At 46.2% G+C, this 15632-nt stretch overlaps 1 protein-coding gene across 2 annotated transcripts in view; it reads left to right on the top strand.

Annotated features, from left to right (window-relative positions):
* The first annotated feature begins 1119 nt into the window (after positions 1–1119).
* Positions 1120–15632, top strand: part of LOC308485124 (cytochrome P450 4V2-like) — a 35238-nt gene continuing 20725 nt past the window's right edge. Inside the window, exons 1-10 of one of the 2 annotated variants that reach the window (XM_081020533.1) lie at positions 1120–1387; positions 4758–4870; positions 6942–7027; positions 7564–7754; positions 9978–10047; positions 10578–10704; positions 10913–11104; positions 12878–12980; positions 14162–14296; positions 14407–14586. In XM_081020533.1, coding sequence (XP_080876659.1) covers positions 1177–1387; positions 4758–4870; positions 6942–7027; positions 7564–7754; positions 9978–10047; positions 10578–10704; positions 10913–11104; positions 12878–12980; positions 14162–14296; positions 14407–14586 — 1408 coding nt within the window. In that variant the 5' untranslated portion in view covers positions 1120–1176. The remainder of the gene's footprint in view (positions 1388–4757; positions 4871–6941; positions 7028–7563; positions 7755–9977; positions 10048–10577; positions 10705–10912; positions 11105–12877; positions 12981–14161; positions 14297–14406; positions 14587–15632) is intronic. The other variant, XM_081020532.1, reaches the window with a different exon arrangement.

The raw sequence follows: 15632 nt of genomic DNA, 5'->3' as shown, positions 1-15632 counted from the left end.
CTCCGCTAAGCTAAGCAGTTGGCTCCTTACCTCTCTTGCCATGACCTAGCCACTGTGATCCACGCGATGGTCACCTCCAGACTGGATTATTGTAACTCGCTCTACGTGGGGCTGCCCTTGAGACTGACCCAGAAACTCCAGCGGGTGCAGAATGCCGTGGCGAGACTCCTTACGGGGTCCTCGCTGCGAGATCACATTCACCCGGTGCTATACCAGCTGCACTGGCTCCCGGTGGAGTACAGGATCAGGTTTAAGGTGCTGGTTTTAACCTTTAAAGCCCTATACGGCCTAGGACCCTTGTACCTACAGGACCGCCTCTCCTGGTATGTCCCACAGAGGAACTTACGGTCTTCAAACAAAAAATCTTGGAGGTCCCAGGCCAGAGAGAGGTTAGGCTGGCCTCAACCAGAGCCAGGGCTTTTTTGGCTGCGGCCCCGATCTGGTGGAGCACTCTGTCACAAGAGACTAGGGCCCTGCAGGACTTGACATCTTTCCGCAGGGCCTGCAAGACAGAGTTGTTCCACCAGGCCTTTGGCCAGGGCACAGCCTGACTCCCTCCTTTGGCAATCTTCACAGAACTTTAGCCCAATGGTTGCCATCAATTTGATTGGAATTAATTTTATAATGAAATGATTTTAGAATGTTGTATTATTTGATTGTTGTTAGCCGCCCTGAGCCCGGCTTCGGCTGGGGAGGGCGGGATATAAATAAAAATTTATTATTATTATTATTATTATTATTATTATTATGTGTGAGGAAATGTTTTCCTTCGCTGGTCCTAAATCCTCCCAACATGCAGCTTCGTTGGGTGTTCACGAGTTCTAGTATTTTATAAAAGAGGAAGTAAAACTGCTCTCTCGATCCATTTCCTCAGACCTGGCGTGACTTCAGACCTCCCCCCAGGTCGCCTCTTGCTCGCGTTTTCGCTTGGCTACCGAGCCCCAAGGCGGCAACCCTTCTCCATCCCCGTGACTCTCTTCCTCCCCGCCCCCGCCTGCATTCTTTGACTACAGGCGGAGGCCATCCCGCCCCGCTTCTCCCTCCCGTGACCTCCTTCTGCTCTCTCGCAGTCCTGCCCCTCGCCGGCTCCGCCTCCTCCTCTCGCCCCGGGGCTTCTTTTCTCAGCAAAACGATTCGCTTTCAGGATCAGAGCGACGCTGTCCGCGCTCGGCGACGATGGGCTTTTGGGCGATGGCTCCGGAAGGCGAGCGGCTCTTCTCCTGGGCGCTTGCCCTGCTCGCCGCGCTCGCCACGCTGCTGGCCGTCTTGCTCGCCCGCTTGCTGCTCGACCAGTACTGGAAATACAGGGAGCTGAAGCTCATCCCGGGGATCAGTCCCTGGTACCCGCTGCTGGGCAACGCGCTGCTCTTTGAACGCGATGGGGAAGGTAAAGGCCGACGGGGGGCGGGGGGGGGGCGGGAAGCGGCTGCAAAGCTTGGCAAGAGTTTTCCGAGCGGGGAAACGAAAGTAGCCTGGTTTCTCAAGGTTTGGAAAGAAGCGTCTGTCGATCGTAACTTGTATACTAAAAGCGGCGAACAATACACAATACACGCTTTCTAGGATAGGCACAGAAAAGAAACAGGCACTGTACCTTTCCTTGTATCTCTTAATTTCAGTAAGGTGAGATGCCCCACAGTCATGTTCTTGTTTGAGGTGTGGCTGAGATGCAGCCATCCATCTTTTTACTGCAAATGTGTGAGTTTATGCTTTCCCGGAAAAGGCTGGTTTTTACTTTAATATTCTTTAAACTTTTCTCTTGTATTCCACACTGCACTTGTGAACAGGGTTGCCAACTTGAATAAAATATTGGGAGGGCCCAGGTAAGCCCAGCCTTACATAATCGATCAAAAGATAAGGCGTGCACGAATGGCAATGCCCACCAACTTGGGGGGATGCCCCCCTCTAATAATTTATTGGGGGTATCCTAATAAGTCTCCGGGCTTCTCTTCCAAAACTAGGCAGGGAGGATGAGGATAAGGGGAAAAGTAGAGGGAGTTTCCTCTACCTGTCATTGGCTCTGACTCCAACTACAGTTGGGTTCCCCACCTTCTGCCCCACCAGCCCCAGTGAGAACTAACCTAGTGCACTGGCTGTCTCTTAACTGTGTATTGGAACGCAGCTTTCTTAGAGGCCTCTCAGGCATTGTTCTTGAACAGAGAATTGCAACAGGAGAAGAAAGTGCATGGAGTTTGGCCTCACCATCCTGGATCAGAACATCACCAGCACACCACGCCACATGCTTGAAGTGGTAGGTGATTTTTTTTGCCTGGGTTCCACCATAACAAGCAACCTCTCCACTGACCATGAGCTGGACAAGCATATTGGCAAGGCAGCTATGTCAACGGCACACCTCTCCCAAAGGTTACTGGAGAATGTGATGCTAATGTCTAAGACCAATATGAAGGTCTACCAGGCTTGCATGTTGAGCACACTGCTTTGTGGAAGGTAGTCGTAGGCAGCTTACAGCTGCCAGGAGTGATGCCCCAATGCCTTCCACATGCGTTGCATCAGGAATATTTTGGGAGTCACATGGAAGGACAGAGTCTCAAACAAAGATGTGCTCTCCCAGGCCCATGTTCCCAGCATGTTTGCACTCCTGTCTCTGTCGACTTGGTCATGTCCACAGAGTGGAAGATGGCAGGACCCCCAAGAATCTGCTCTACAGACACCCAGCCCATTGGCAGACCAACTCTGTGTTGCAAACGTGATGTGAAGACTGGCAGCATCAACCCCATTGTGTTGGGATCTCTTGTAGATGATTGCAGTGTCTGGAAACAGACAGTCATGTCATGCATTCACAGCAGTGACCAGAGGAGGAATGACTGCTGGGAGGAGCGCAGAGAGGAAAAATGCCACGGTGCACCTGTAGCAGCAAAATCAGATGCCTTCATCTATCTTGCCTGCAATAAAACATGTCCCACCTGTATTGGTCTCTACAACCACAGCAGGTGCTGTAATTCTCCAATGGTTTGACTTTACCCCCGAAGGCGCACAGTTGCATTGTCTCCCAAGACAGACAGATGCCAGGAGAAAGAGAAAGTATCATCAACTCCCCCCTGTGTACTGGCCCCAATGAAAATGGGGCTGCTGCGTTCAACTTCCTCTCTTATGTTTTGGTCTCATGTACCTCAACATTCTTGCACCTTGGTTTTCCTGAACTGAGTGGATATGTCTTAAAGGACATTCTCAGTACAGTGAGCTGAATGCATTTAAAATGTTCCCTATGGTTAGGAACCTGCATGCCTGAAGCTTTTTTATTTTATTTGAGGAGGTCAGGGATGTTGTGGACAAGGCTGGTGCATAGAAAGGGGCATTGCGAAAGGGAGCTGATATGTATATAGCTTCAAGCCCCCTATTCATGTTGAGATTCCTTCTTCAAACATAGAACCTGCAAAGGGCTTAGGAGCAAGTTCAACTGAATGCTGTTTTACTTAAAAGTAAGCACTGCAGTTTTCAAAATAGTTACATGAAATCTCCTAGGTGAATCAAAGTGTTTCCAAACAAAGTGTGTTAAGAGCATGTTACATAAAGTAGCTACATTAAGAGCAGGAAATCAAATACTTTAAGTATCTATCTTGGGAATTGAGTAAATTGGTATGGTTAGAATTTTTTAGAAGTATTATACATTTTTTGCCTCCTGAGCAATTCTGCAATGCTGAATATTCTGCCTACTGTAGTAGACATGTTTTTTTGACAACTACCAAACTTAGAAATGTGAGCTGCTGCTGTTCTTCTTCTTCTCTGTATATAAAATGTGGCATTCTTTTGTCACATTTGCCACAATGTATGAATTCTTTTTCCAGCCTAGGAAAATGTCACTTAATTGTTTGGTTGCTGAATCTGAAGAGAACTCACTGAGCCCAGTCTTGATGGTCCGCCACTCAAAATTCCCCTCTCCACTTACCCAACCAGAGTGCCAGCTGTTGCTTTTGGGCCTGAAACTTTGTTTTGCAACACCCACATTCTTTGAAATGAATTATCTGCTGTTTGCATAAACAGAAAACATTGATCATGTAAAACACCACACAATGAAGGGGTTTCAGCCTCTGTTTCAACTGAATCAGCTTTAGCAAAATCTTTTACAAGCATGGTTATTACTCCATTACAGGATGGGGACTGTATTTGCAGAGGTGCAGATGTATCTTCTCCTATCATGGCTGGATCAGCTGGCCAGTTATATAGACTTTCATTAGAAGAATATATGACAGGACCTCTTTGCTGGGCTACAACATCACCTGCCTCATCTATTGCACTCACGTCATTTTACAGGACTAAGGGTGTCTGTTCTGTTCAGGACAGATCTATTACTTCTTGAGCCACGTGATTTGCTGTTGCTTCTGGGACCCTTTCTTCAATTACATGATCACAATGATCAAATATGGATTATTTTATATGCTGTGCCAGAGTGGGGCCCACTACCCACTAACAATGGGGAGCCTCTTTATATGGAATCACCCATGAAGAGGGGTTATTTATATGGTTAAGATGAGTTGTAAGCAAATGTAAATGTGCTCTTATACTTTCTGATGTTTACCAAAACTGATTGAGCGTGCTACATGAATTTAAACTTGATGTGAAAGTGGGAGGTTAGAATGAGTCCCTTGTCTCTTGCAATCTGAATTTAGGAAGAGGGGTCTCCTGCTATGTGTTGATCTTTGCTTAGAGTAGGTGCTATTCTCATGAGAACAAGTAGCATAGAGGTGGGATATTGAATTTCTTATTTTCATACCTGATGCATTTCTTTCCTCCCAACCCAGCTTTCTTTAAACAGTTGATCGATTACACTGCGTTGTTATGGAATACCCCACTACTACAGCTCTGGGTAGGACCGCTGCCCTTTATTATCTTATATCACCCAGAAACCGTAGAGGTGAGTCTCTCATTCTTACTCTTTACTACAGGTCTAGAGAACTCCTACCCACCAAAGGCCACATTCCCTTGGGAATAATCTGCGAAGGGGTGCATGCATGCCTGTGGTGGGTGGGGCTGAAGTGGATGGTGAATAGGGCCAAAGTGGGAGCAGAGCCACCCCATTCTCTCATGTACCATCCATTCACACGCATTGCACAAGCATGTACCTTGGTCATCCATCCTCTATTCTCACATACGCTTCTCACTCCATCCTTCTACTTTCTTGTTAATTTGCATATTCTCTCTCTTTCTCTCTGACACACACGCACCTTCCAATTTTCTCTCTTCCCCTCTTTGCCCCTCTTCTCCCCATGGGGCAATTGGACTTAGGAAAACAAGTTTACCTTAGTCCCCGATTCCCCCCCAGGTTTGTTTTCCTAGGGTGTATGTGTGTAATTTCACCCCCCCAAAAAAGGGTAGGGAAAGGGTGCATGGGGAGCGTTAACTCTTTCCTCCACAGCTGCTGCACCTCTCTGAAAATTGCCTTCCACTTCAATCAGGCTTAGGAAAAATTGTTTGGTGTGGATGGGAGCTAGCCCTCTCAGGCCTAATTCCATCATTGGGACAGGATGTGGATCACAGTATGTGATCCTGCTGCACGGTGCTTTTATTCTAGAAAAAAATAGGTGCCAGTACTCACCATGAAGTTGTTACAGTAAGTGCCACACTTTTTAACAGCAACGACAAAGAGGTGGCAGTGCTACTTACCCTTGAGTACCTCCTGTAAAAAAAACGGAATGCTGCTGCTCCTTTGAAAGAAACCACCCCCTTCATAAAGCAGTCTGAATGTGAACTCAGTCAGCTGCCTTTCATCGGAGAAGATAACCTAAAAACTCTATTCGTCTTCCAAGGCAGGTTTGCTCAGCATGTCCCCATGAAGATAAAAGTAACCCAACAGCCATAGCGTTGCCATTCTACCAGGTGCTTTATATACCTCTCCCTCTTTTACTCAGAAATAAGTTCCATTGTTTCTAATGGAGCTTGCTCAGTAGTGGGTACCTGTTTAGGTTCGTCCGCTATCCTATGCACACTTACCTGGGAGAAAGCTTCAATAGACCCTTTGGAACTTACTTCTGAAAAGACTCAGATGCAATTGCATATTAAAGGCACCAATCCTCTGCATTCTTACCTGGGAGTAAGTCCTGCGGAAGCTGCTAGGACTTAATTCTTATTAAATATAATCAGTGATGCTGGATCCAGTCTTGGGTCCTGCTAAATTGGAAGTACTTCTGCAACCCAAGAACAGGAGTGAGATAAATTGCTTATGTAAAGCTTGAGCTGTACAAAGCCTTGAACTTCATTTTGTACTATCAGCGCGAGGATTGTTTTCAATGCAGATATTCTGTTAATGATCCACTAGTTTGAAAACATCAGCAGAGTGCTGTTATCTTTGTTCAGTTGTTGTTGTTTTAAGTAAATCCTATTATAGTGATATGCATTTTCCAATATATCTGTTTGGATGTATTTTTTTAAAGCAGGTGGAGGCTTTTTTCCTTGGCAGGATTTTGACAATGGCAGCTGCTAAAGGGATTAAAAAGAATTCCACCTGCCAGATTCAAGGAATGACTGGGTGTAAGGTTTCTACCACTTATGCTGGACAAAAGGATTGTCTGTGGGCAGATACGGTTGGGCTATTAGAGTGGGATTAAACTAGGCAGGGCAGCCTGGTTTTGATTTCCTGAGAGGAAGATTAGAATTCTAGAAGCGGCTAAGAGTGTTTTATGGGTGGTGTAAGACAACAGCCCATCCTAGAAGGATTTTATCTGTCCAGCGCCAGGTTTAAAGTGTGAAGTTAAGAAGGATCTTAAATACTTCATTACCAATCTGATGTCAGGACCTACCATACCGTCAGGGCATAATCAAGCTCTGGAATCTAAAGAGAAAGCAGAGGACCTGCTAAGACTGCTAAATCAACAGCCGTCACTTTGAACTCAACTAGAATATATTTTAGATAGTGAAGGCACCATTGAACAGATAGCATTGGAGGGCAAAGTCAAGAATTTACGTTTTTTAATCTCTTCTGTTGGCAGGTTGTATTGAGTAGCTCTAAGCATATTACAAAATCCGATCCTTACAAGTTTCTGCATCCTTGGCTGGGCACAGGGCTTCTAACGAGGTAAGGAAAATACACCCCTGGAACATGGGTGCGCAGTGTACTCCTTTGTCACCCCCCCGGAACACAGTGTAGCTGGTGTGTCCAATACTGGTAGAGCTGTTAGTCCTCCTCAACAAGGAATGTGTGAAGGGAGAAATGGGACTGGGGTCATAGGTCACTCCCCCAACATTCTAGTTCCAACTCCACGTGTCCACCTCCTCATGCCCTATTGAATATGTGAAAAGGGCCCCTCCTCATGCACAGAGGTATTCACTGCAGATGGGAGGCCCCTTTCAGATGCTGTGCTGAATATGGACTTTGGAGACGGGGCTTCGGCTGCAGTCCTGCTCCATTTTCCTCCTGTTTAGTAACTCTGCTAACTCATTTTAACAAAAATTTTTTGGGGGGGGGGATGGCTAGCTGGGGGCAAGGAGGAATAGAGTGAACTGGAGCACTGCGTGCTGCAATGTTTTGTTCCAGGTCCTGCTTGAAGGCATTAATGCATTTTGAGACTTGTTTGTGTAGAGAAAAATAATATTTAAGTTTCTGTTTTGCAGCACTGGGGGCAAATGGCGGTCCCGAAGGAAAATGTTGACGCCCACCTTCCATTTCACCATTTTAGAAGATTTCCTTGAAGTGATGAATGAACAAGCCAATGTCCTTGTTCAGAAACTTGAAACACATGTGGACAAGGAGCCGTTTGATTGCTTTTTCTACATCACATTGTGTGCCCTTGATGTAATCTGTGGTAAGTGCTGTGGTTGCTGTCAAAGTGTTGCAGTGAATGAGGTTTAAACATCCCTCTCAATTTCTGGAAGAACTGAGCAGAAGTGTTGTTTTCCAGTGTTAATAGCTTGTTATTCATTTAAATGCGGATTCAGTGATCCACTGTGGAGAACACCAGTGGTTTTGAACCTGTGTGCCATGGCCCTCTGGGGTGCCTTGAATTATGGTCAGGGGTACTGCAGGCAACACTGGCCTCCGTCCATCTTTTCTTCCCCTCTGATGCCCTCTCACGTCTCTGCCTCCCAAAGGCTTGTGTAGCTGTTGGTTACAGCAGGCCTGGCTACAAGTTCCCCAGGCAAATGGTGCCTCTGGGGCTGCCCAGGGATGCTTCCCAGGCCCCTGTGGGGCAGTGTGAGAAGGCACCTTTCTTTGGAATGGGGTGGGGGGCAGCTCAGAGACCAGGGGCAACAGCTGCAGGAGAGAAGGCTGAGGGAACATTCCACAAGGGAGGGTGTTTGAAAAAGTGTGAGAGACTGCCAGCTCTGCAAGCAAGGGGTCACATAACTGGGCTCCTGAACCCCACAGGGGTGCCACAGAAAGAATGTAGTTGGTCAAGGGAGCCGTGGACTCAAAAAGGTTGGAAACCTCTGATCTACACTGATAGAGAAGGGAAATAGTTCATTGTCAAATTGTAATCAAATTGAATCACTGTTGATTTGTAGTCAGTCTGAATGCAGGTCAGGACTGGGACACAAGAACACATACTATGGGACCAAAAGTGAATCCCAGGAGACAATGACCACAGGTGTAGTATTAGTGCAATATTACTACAATTTGACCATATGGCTCAGAAAACAATACTTTATACTCTACTCCAATTTTTTGCGGCCGACGGAGCCTCCCACATCCCTTCTGCATTGAAGGTGTACCATGCAAAAGTGGTTTCCACCCTCTGTTATGCTGCCCCGCTCTGGGCCCCAGGGTCCAATTTAACATCGTTGGGGACATTGCAGAATCAGTTTCTCCGTAGCCTCCTGAAACTCCCCATGTGTGTGAGCAACGCAGCCATACGTCTGGAGTTAAGGATTGCATCATTGGAGACTGTCATCTGGAAGCGAGTCTTTGGTTATTGGCTGTCCAGCTGGCATAGGCTTCCCGACCATTACCTTTTTTCAGTGCCTCTGGCGGGACGACTTTGTCAATCCGTGGGTAGGAAAAATCCACGCCAAACTTCTGAGCATCGGAATTTCCCCAGCGGACTCCTTAAAGATGAACTTACGCTCAGCCAAAAGACTTATTGAGCAAAGATTAGCAGACATTGAAAATCAACACAACCTCGCCGGGGGTGGGGGTGTCTGCTCCCCCAGGTATCACGGAATAACCCCACCACTTGGCCTTCCATCATACATGTCATCTCTTTCATCTGTACCACACCGACTTGCATTTATTCGTGCAAGGTTCAATGTCCTTCCATCGAACCTGCTGAGCCACAGATTTTCCAAGGGTTTGGTGTCTCCGCTATGCGTGTGTGACGGGAAAACTGTTGATTCTCTCCCACATATAATGTTCAACTGTCCCCTACATAGCATAGCCAGGACTAAATTCCTGGGTCCTGCTTTACTGCGCTTGGTTGGCAGGCCTGCTGAGTCACATGCCGCACTACTTTTGCAGGATACAGATCCTTCTGTAACTCTGCAGGTGGCGAGATTCCTGAATGCGGTTATCTCACACACAAAAACCACCAAAAACAACAACAACATCAAAAACTAATCGGACAGTTTTGAAGAGAGTGCATGTCGGATCTCGTCTTCAGTTTTCCTTTTTCTGGGATCCGTCCCTTGGAGCTCTCCGGGCCCCAAGCTGTTATCTGGCTCTGCTCAATGACCCACCCCTGCATCATGGTGTTCACCTTCTGGTGCCGAATATATCGGTCTTTATGCCTCTGTGCTTTTATGTTTGTACATACTTTATGGGCTAATAGCCGTAAATAAATAAATAAATAAATAAATTGGTCAAATGGCTCAGTCCTTTGCATGCAGGGGACCCTGGGTTCATATCCTGGCATCCCCAGATGAGTCTAGGAAATACTTCTCTCTGAAACCTGGAAAGTCATTGGAAGTCAGTGTAGACAGCATTGAGCTGGATGGGCCAGTGTGTGACTCGAAGTAAGGTCTCCCTTTTATGTCCTGTTCTTGGTTTGTAGGAGCATGATTCTTTGATTGAGTTCTTTCTCTCCTGTTCCTAGAAACGGCTATGGGCAAGAACATAGGAGCACAACACAATAAGGATTCCGAGTATGTCCGAGCTGTCTACAGGTAGGTGTCAATGTGATCTCCTTTCTAGAAGCAGGGATGGTGAACCAGTGGCCTGTCAGAAATCAGAGATGCTGGTAGCTGGAGTCGAACAGCATCAGGAGGGCCACAGGTTCCTCATCTCTGCAGCAGAGCCTTAATCCATAAAAACTTTTACTGGGGGCTACATGGAGAAAAAGTCTTTTTCCTCTACCATGCAGATAGCCTTCTGCACAATAAATTTCCAAAGGCCTGTTTTGTGTGATCTTCCTCCCTGCCCCTCATTGGAGCTGAATAGCACAATTCAGGGCCTCTATGTGGGTTGAATGCTCACATAGAAGCTGCATTCACACTGCATCTTTGCAGTGGAGGAGCAGGGCACTGCTGTGGCTGTATGTCCCAAACTGGGCTCTGTTTTACATGTGAATCACTTTTCTCTGCATCTCTACATGTCACTCTGATTTGCTCAGCCTACTAGCAAAAAATTGGGCTCTTTCATGCACTTTATGGTACTTTCCTAGAAATATATCCAGCATTGTTGCTTGTTACCCTAGGATGAGCGATCTGATTCACCACAGACAGAAGTCCCCCTGGCTCTGGCCTAACCTTCTGTACCTCATGTTCCAAGAAGGGAGAGAACATTACAGGAGCCTAAAGATACTTCACACCTTTACTGATAATGTAAGCTGCTATGTTTTTCCTTACTATTGCCTGTAGTTTGTTTGATTCCCTTCATTCATTCATCCATCTATCACAGTTTAACAGTGCACTGACCCAGCGTATCACTTATTTCAGGGGACAACCATCGCATTATTTGGTATTGCAGGGAGTGCACACACTGGATTATGCAACCTGAAAAATAAACACCTTTTTTGTTTCGCTATCTAAGGTTATTGCAGAAAAAGCTCGTGAATTAAAAAACCAGGAGCGGCATAAAAGCAATGCTGTCAGCAATGGTGATCAAAGCAAGCGCAAAGTCAGGAGAGCTTTTCTTGATATGCTTCTGAATGCCACCGATGATGATGGGAAGAAGTTGAGCTACCTGGACATCCGAGAGGAAGTGGATACATTCATGTTTGAGGTATAGAATGCCCAGTGCTGGTTTAGGTTGCAGAACTCTGCCCATTTACCCAAGAGTAAACCCCATAGAGCACAATGAACCTTGTATGAGGATTGCATTGTAAGTGACTTCCAGAACTCAGGAAATCTCCGGTTTGAATCTCTTTCCTAGCTGGATGCTGGCAACTCAGTCTCATTTAGTCCAGTAACTACAGTATGGGGATAATAATTCTGACCACAGGTGGTCATTTCAAACAGAAATGAGGACCTTCAAGCCTGTGGGCCAAACTTGTCCATGCAGACCCCTCTGTCAGGGGTTCATGACACGCTCCAAACAATGCCCCTCACCAGTCCTGCTTTGCACCCTCTTGCAGTATTTTTGTGGATGCCAGGGTAGTTGGGGCTTACAAGAGCAATTTTTTCCAGCTCCCACTCCCAGTTGTGGAACTCTATCCACTAGGAGTATTTGTTCATGCCTCTTCAACTATTCATCTTTCACCAACCTGGGGAAGACAATTTTGTACAGAGGACTTTCTGTTGATTTTGGTATGGCTGGTTGACTTCTTCATCTCCTCCTACACCCACCCTTCACTGTAAAGTCCCAGGGCAGTTTATATCTAAAAAGGGATAATGCAGCACATTACAGCAAATAAACCAACCCCATCCCATGCAACACAATAGATACATATAAGCAAACCAGTTTATATGTATACCAGTTGGAAGGTAAAGGTAAAGGGACCCCTGACCATTAGGTCCAGTCATGGACGACTCTGGGATTGCGGCGCTCATCTCGCTTTATTGGCCAAGGGAGCCGGCGTACAGCTTCCGGGTCATGTGGCTAGCATGACTAAGCCGCTTCGGCGAACCAGAGCAGCGCACAGAAACGCCATTTACCCTCCCGCCAGAGCGGTACCTTTTTATCTACTTGCACTTGACGTGCTTTCGAACTGCTAGGTTGGCAGGAGCAGGGACCGAGCAACAGGAGCTCCCCCGTTACGGGGATTCGAACCACCGACCTTCTGATCAGCAAGTCCTAGGCTCTGTGGTTTAACCCACAGCGCCACCCGCGTCCCTTCCAGTTGGAATGTAGGGGGGTCCTAATGATAATAGCTCATCGGTTGAATGTCCAAGGCAAGAGGTGCATCTTCAGTGGCTACCTCACATGGAAACATCTGATGCACCTCTGCAGAGAGAGAGTTTTGGGGCCATGACAGAGGAGGCTCTGCTATGCTGCTTCTGGGCTTTGTTTTGTTTTCTGGCTTGTAATTATTGTATGTGTTCTGATTGTTTTTTGAGTGTTAGCTATGTTGAGGACTAATTTTTTAAGTGGAAGGACAGGATATAAATAAAATTAGGTGACATCCTAGAAGCAAAGTTGCAGTGCATGTCTTGTTGTTGTTGTTGTTGTATTAGCCAATCTGACTGGGTTGCCCCAGCCATTCTAGGCGGCTCCCAACAAAATATTAAAAACACAATAAAACATAGCTAGATAGGCATATCAACCATTCTGAGAAGACCTTTTCAGATATGGGAATGACTGGGAGTGACCAGAGCTGGGTAGTGACCAGAGCTGGAAGAATCCCTGGCATCTGCTGTTGCCTATACACTTAAATTTTTGAAATATTCATTCTTGTGTATGTGGCTGGTGCCTTAGAAGTTTAGATTTGTGCAAAACCAAAGGTTGTGGGTGCTAGAGGATTTGAAATATTTTGTTCAGGTCCTGGAAAGGGCCAGCAGCTGAGATTTCTTTTTGTGTGTGTGATAAAACATTAGACATTTAATTCTTTCTTCCAAGGGTCATGATACTACTGCTGCTGCCATGAATTGGTGCATTTACTTGCTTGGGTGTGATCCAGAAGTCCAAAGAAAAGTTCACCATGAACTGGATGAAATTTTTGGTGAGTTTTCCTTTCCTCTGGGTGTGAACCTGGGCAAATGTGGTGTACAGGTGTTTATCTAAGTAAATGCTCATAAATGTCGCATAATTCCTCTAACACAGAGATGGGGAACAAACTGGGCCACAAGTACAGATCCCGGTTTGGCCCATGAAGCTGTTTTCACCAAACTACACCCACCTGCCCCACACCTGATGTCCTTTGTGACTTTGAGATTGGAGCAGAGGTGGATGTGGTTACAAGAGGACAATTGGCATTTTAAAGGGTGAATGACCACTGGGATTAACTGTTCTAAGGCGTTCCCAAGCATGCAAGGGGGCTCTCCATCAGTGGCCGTCAGCTGAACAACAATGTCTGCTGAGGAAAAAAGTCTGGTTGCAAAGGTGGTTTGGATCTAAAGCACATTTGCAAGTAGACCTCAAAGGGGATTCCTGTAACTGCCATTGCAGTTGATTGCAGGTTACAGCAAGCCCTTGTGAATTCTGAACGGTGGGCAGCCCCACCCAAATTGACCTGTGGTGAGGTGGTGAGAAGATTAAGGGTCTGCCCCCCTGGTCAGATCCAGTTCCCCATCCCTGTTCTAAATCAGGTTGGGAAACTATGGTCCTGCAGACTTTCCTAGAACTCCAGTTCCCTTCAACCTCAGCCAGAAGGTCCAATGCTTAGGCCAATCTCCTCTCCAGCTCCAAACATTACACCTTTTAGGTATTGGCTGCAGTGGCTTGGCCTGCACATCAAAGGCTCCCAGATAACATTCTGCAGGTTCAATCTTTGATGCATTGCATCCTGTCACTTCACTAGACAATGATGCTGCACTGCTTTAACTCTCTTAAAAGGGACCACCTAGGAAAGAATTGAAGCTTAAAACAAAAATATGGTTTTTATTTTGCTGGCTAAGGAGAGTTATGAATGCTTGGAAGTGCTGTCCCCTAGTGGCCTCAGAGGCTAGCAATGCCTTCTGCTGACAAAAAAGCTATTCTGGAGTCAGGAGCCAGACCTCATGCTTTTTTGTGCTGTGGTCTTTGCAGCTCTAGTGTGGTCAGACCTCATGCCAGCAAAAAGGAAGCCCTGATGAGCTGGTTGTAAGCATAAGCACAGAAATGATTAGTGGGTTAGACCCCACAATGCCTCCTGCTCCACCATAATTTAAAATAGGTGTCAGAATAACACACGTTTATTCTCAGGGGACTCCGATCGTTATGTTACCATGGACGATTTGAAGCAACTACGGTATCTGGATTGTGTTATTAAAGAAGCTCTTCGCCTCTTTCCTTCCGTTCCATTTTTTGCCCGTACACTGAGTGAGGAATGTTGTATAAGTAAGTAATTCAGGTTGCTTAATGCTTTGATGCACTGTGGCTATAAGCTTAGTACTATTGGGGGTTGTTGTGGAAGAAGAGACTAACAAATATCTCTTCTTCTTTGGCAGGAGGGTTTAAGGCACCAAAAGGGGTTGATGTCATAATTGTGCCCTATGCACTGCATAGAGACCCTGAAGTCTTCCCAGACCCTGAGGAATTCAGACCTGAGCGATTTTTCCCTGAGAACACAGCTGGGAGGCACCCATATGCATATGTGCCTTTCTCTGCTGGGCCAAGGAACTGTATTGGTATGTACGAGAATAAAGAAAATCTCTATCTCTTCAGAACTCCAGAGCACAGTATGCTTCCATTACTGATCTTTCAAAGGGAGATTTTTGTCATAGTAGAGTGGTACCTCTGGTTACAGACTCTTCACGTTACAGATGCTTCGGGTTACAGACTCCGCTAACCTGGAAGTAGTACCTCGGGTTAAGAACTTTGCTTCAAGATGAGAACAGAAATCGCGCGGTGGGAGGCCCCATTAGCTAAAGTGGTACCTCAGGTTCAGAACAGTTTCAGGTTAAGAACGGACCTCCGGAACGAATTAACTTCTTAACCCGAGGTACCACTGTACTTAGAGCAAATGTGTTGTTGTTGTCAGGACTGGCCCTAGCTTTAGGCAACCTGAGGTAATTGCCTCAGGCAGACAGTGCTAGAGGATGGCAAATCAGTGCCCTTTGACCAGCTGTGGTCCTGCTATTGCCCAATGAGGCCTTCCACCTTCTCCATTGCTCTAGAAAGGAAAAGGGGACGGGTAATGAGTCAGTAGTAGAAGCTGTCTAAAGGGAATGATTATCCAACAGCAAAGCTGAAAGATCATGCAGTCTACTAAAGCCCCAGCAACACTGCGCATCTAAAGCAATATTATACCATCTAAAATGGTGATGGCTTCTCCCAAAGAATCCTGGGAGCTGTACTTTGTTAAGGGGTCTAAGAGTTGTTAGGAAACCTCTGTTTCCATCAGAGAGCTATAGTTCCAAGTTCCCTAGGCAGAGCGACAGATTGTTAAACCACTCTTGAGAACAGTAAGTGACTGAAGTGAATGTACCTAAGTTTAAGTTATATGAATGGAGATTATGTCTATCCATAAGGAAGAACAGTAAGAGCTGTTTGGCAGTGGAACAGACTCCCCACAAGAGGGAGTGCAATCTTCTTCCTTGGAGTTTTGTTTTTTAGCAGAGTTTGGAATGCCTTCTGTCATGGATGCTTTAGTTGATATCCCTGCATTGCAGGGGGTTGGACTCGATGACCATCAGGGTCCCTTCCAACTCTACAATTCTATGATTTTATGATG

The sequence above is a fragment of the Podarcis pityusensis genome, assembly GCF_964106645.2.
Source record: "Podarcis pityusensis genome assembly, chromosome: 9".
NCBI lineage: Eukaryota > Metazoa > Chordata > Lepidosauria > Squamata > Lacertidae > Podarcis > Podarcis pityusensis.
Note: the sequence above shows the minus strand (reverse complement) of the source record. Positions and strands in the feature narration are given on the sequence as shown.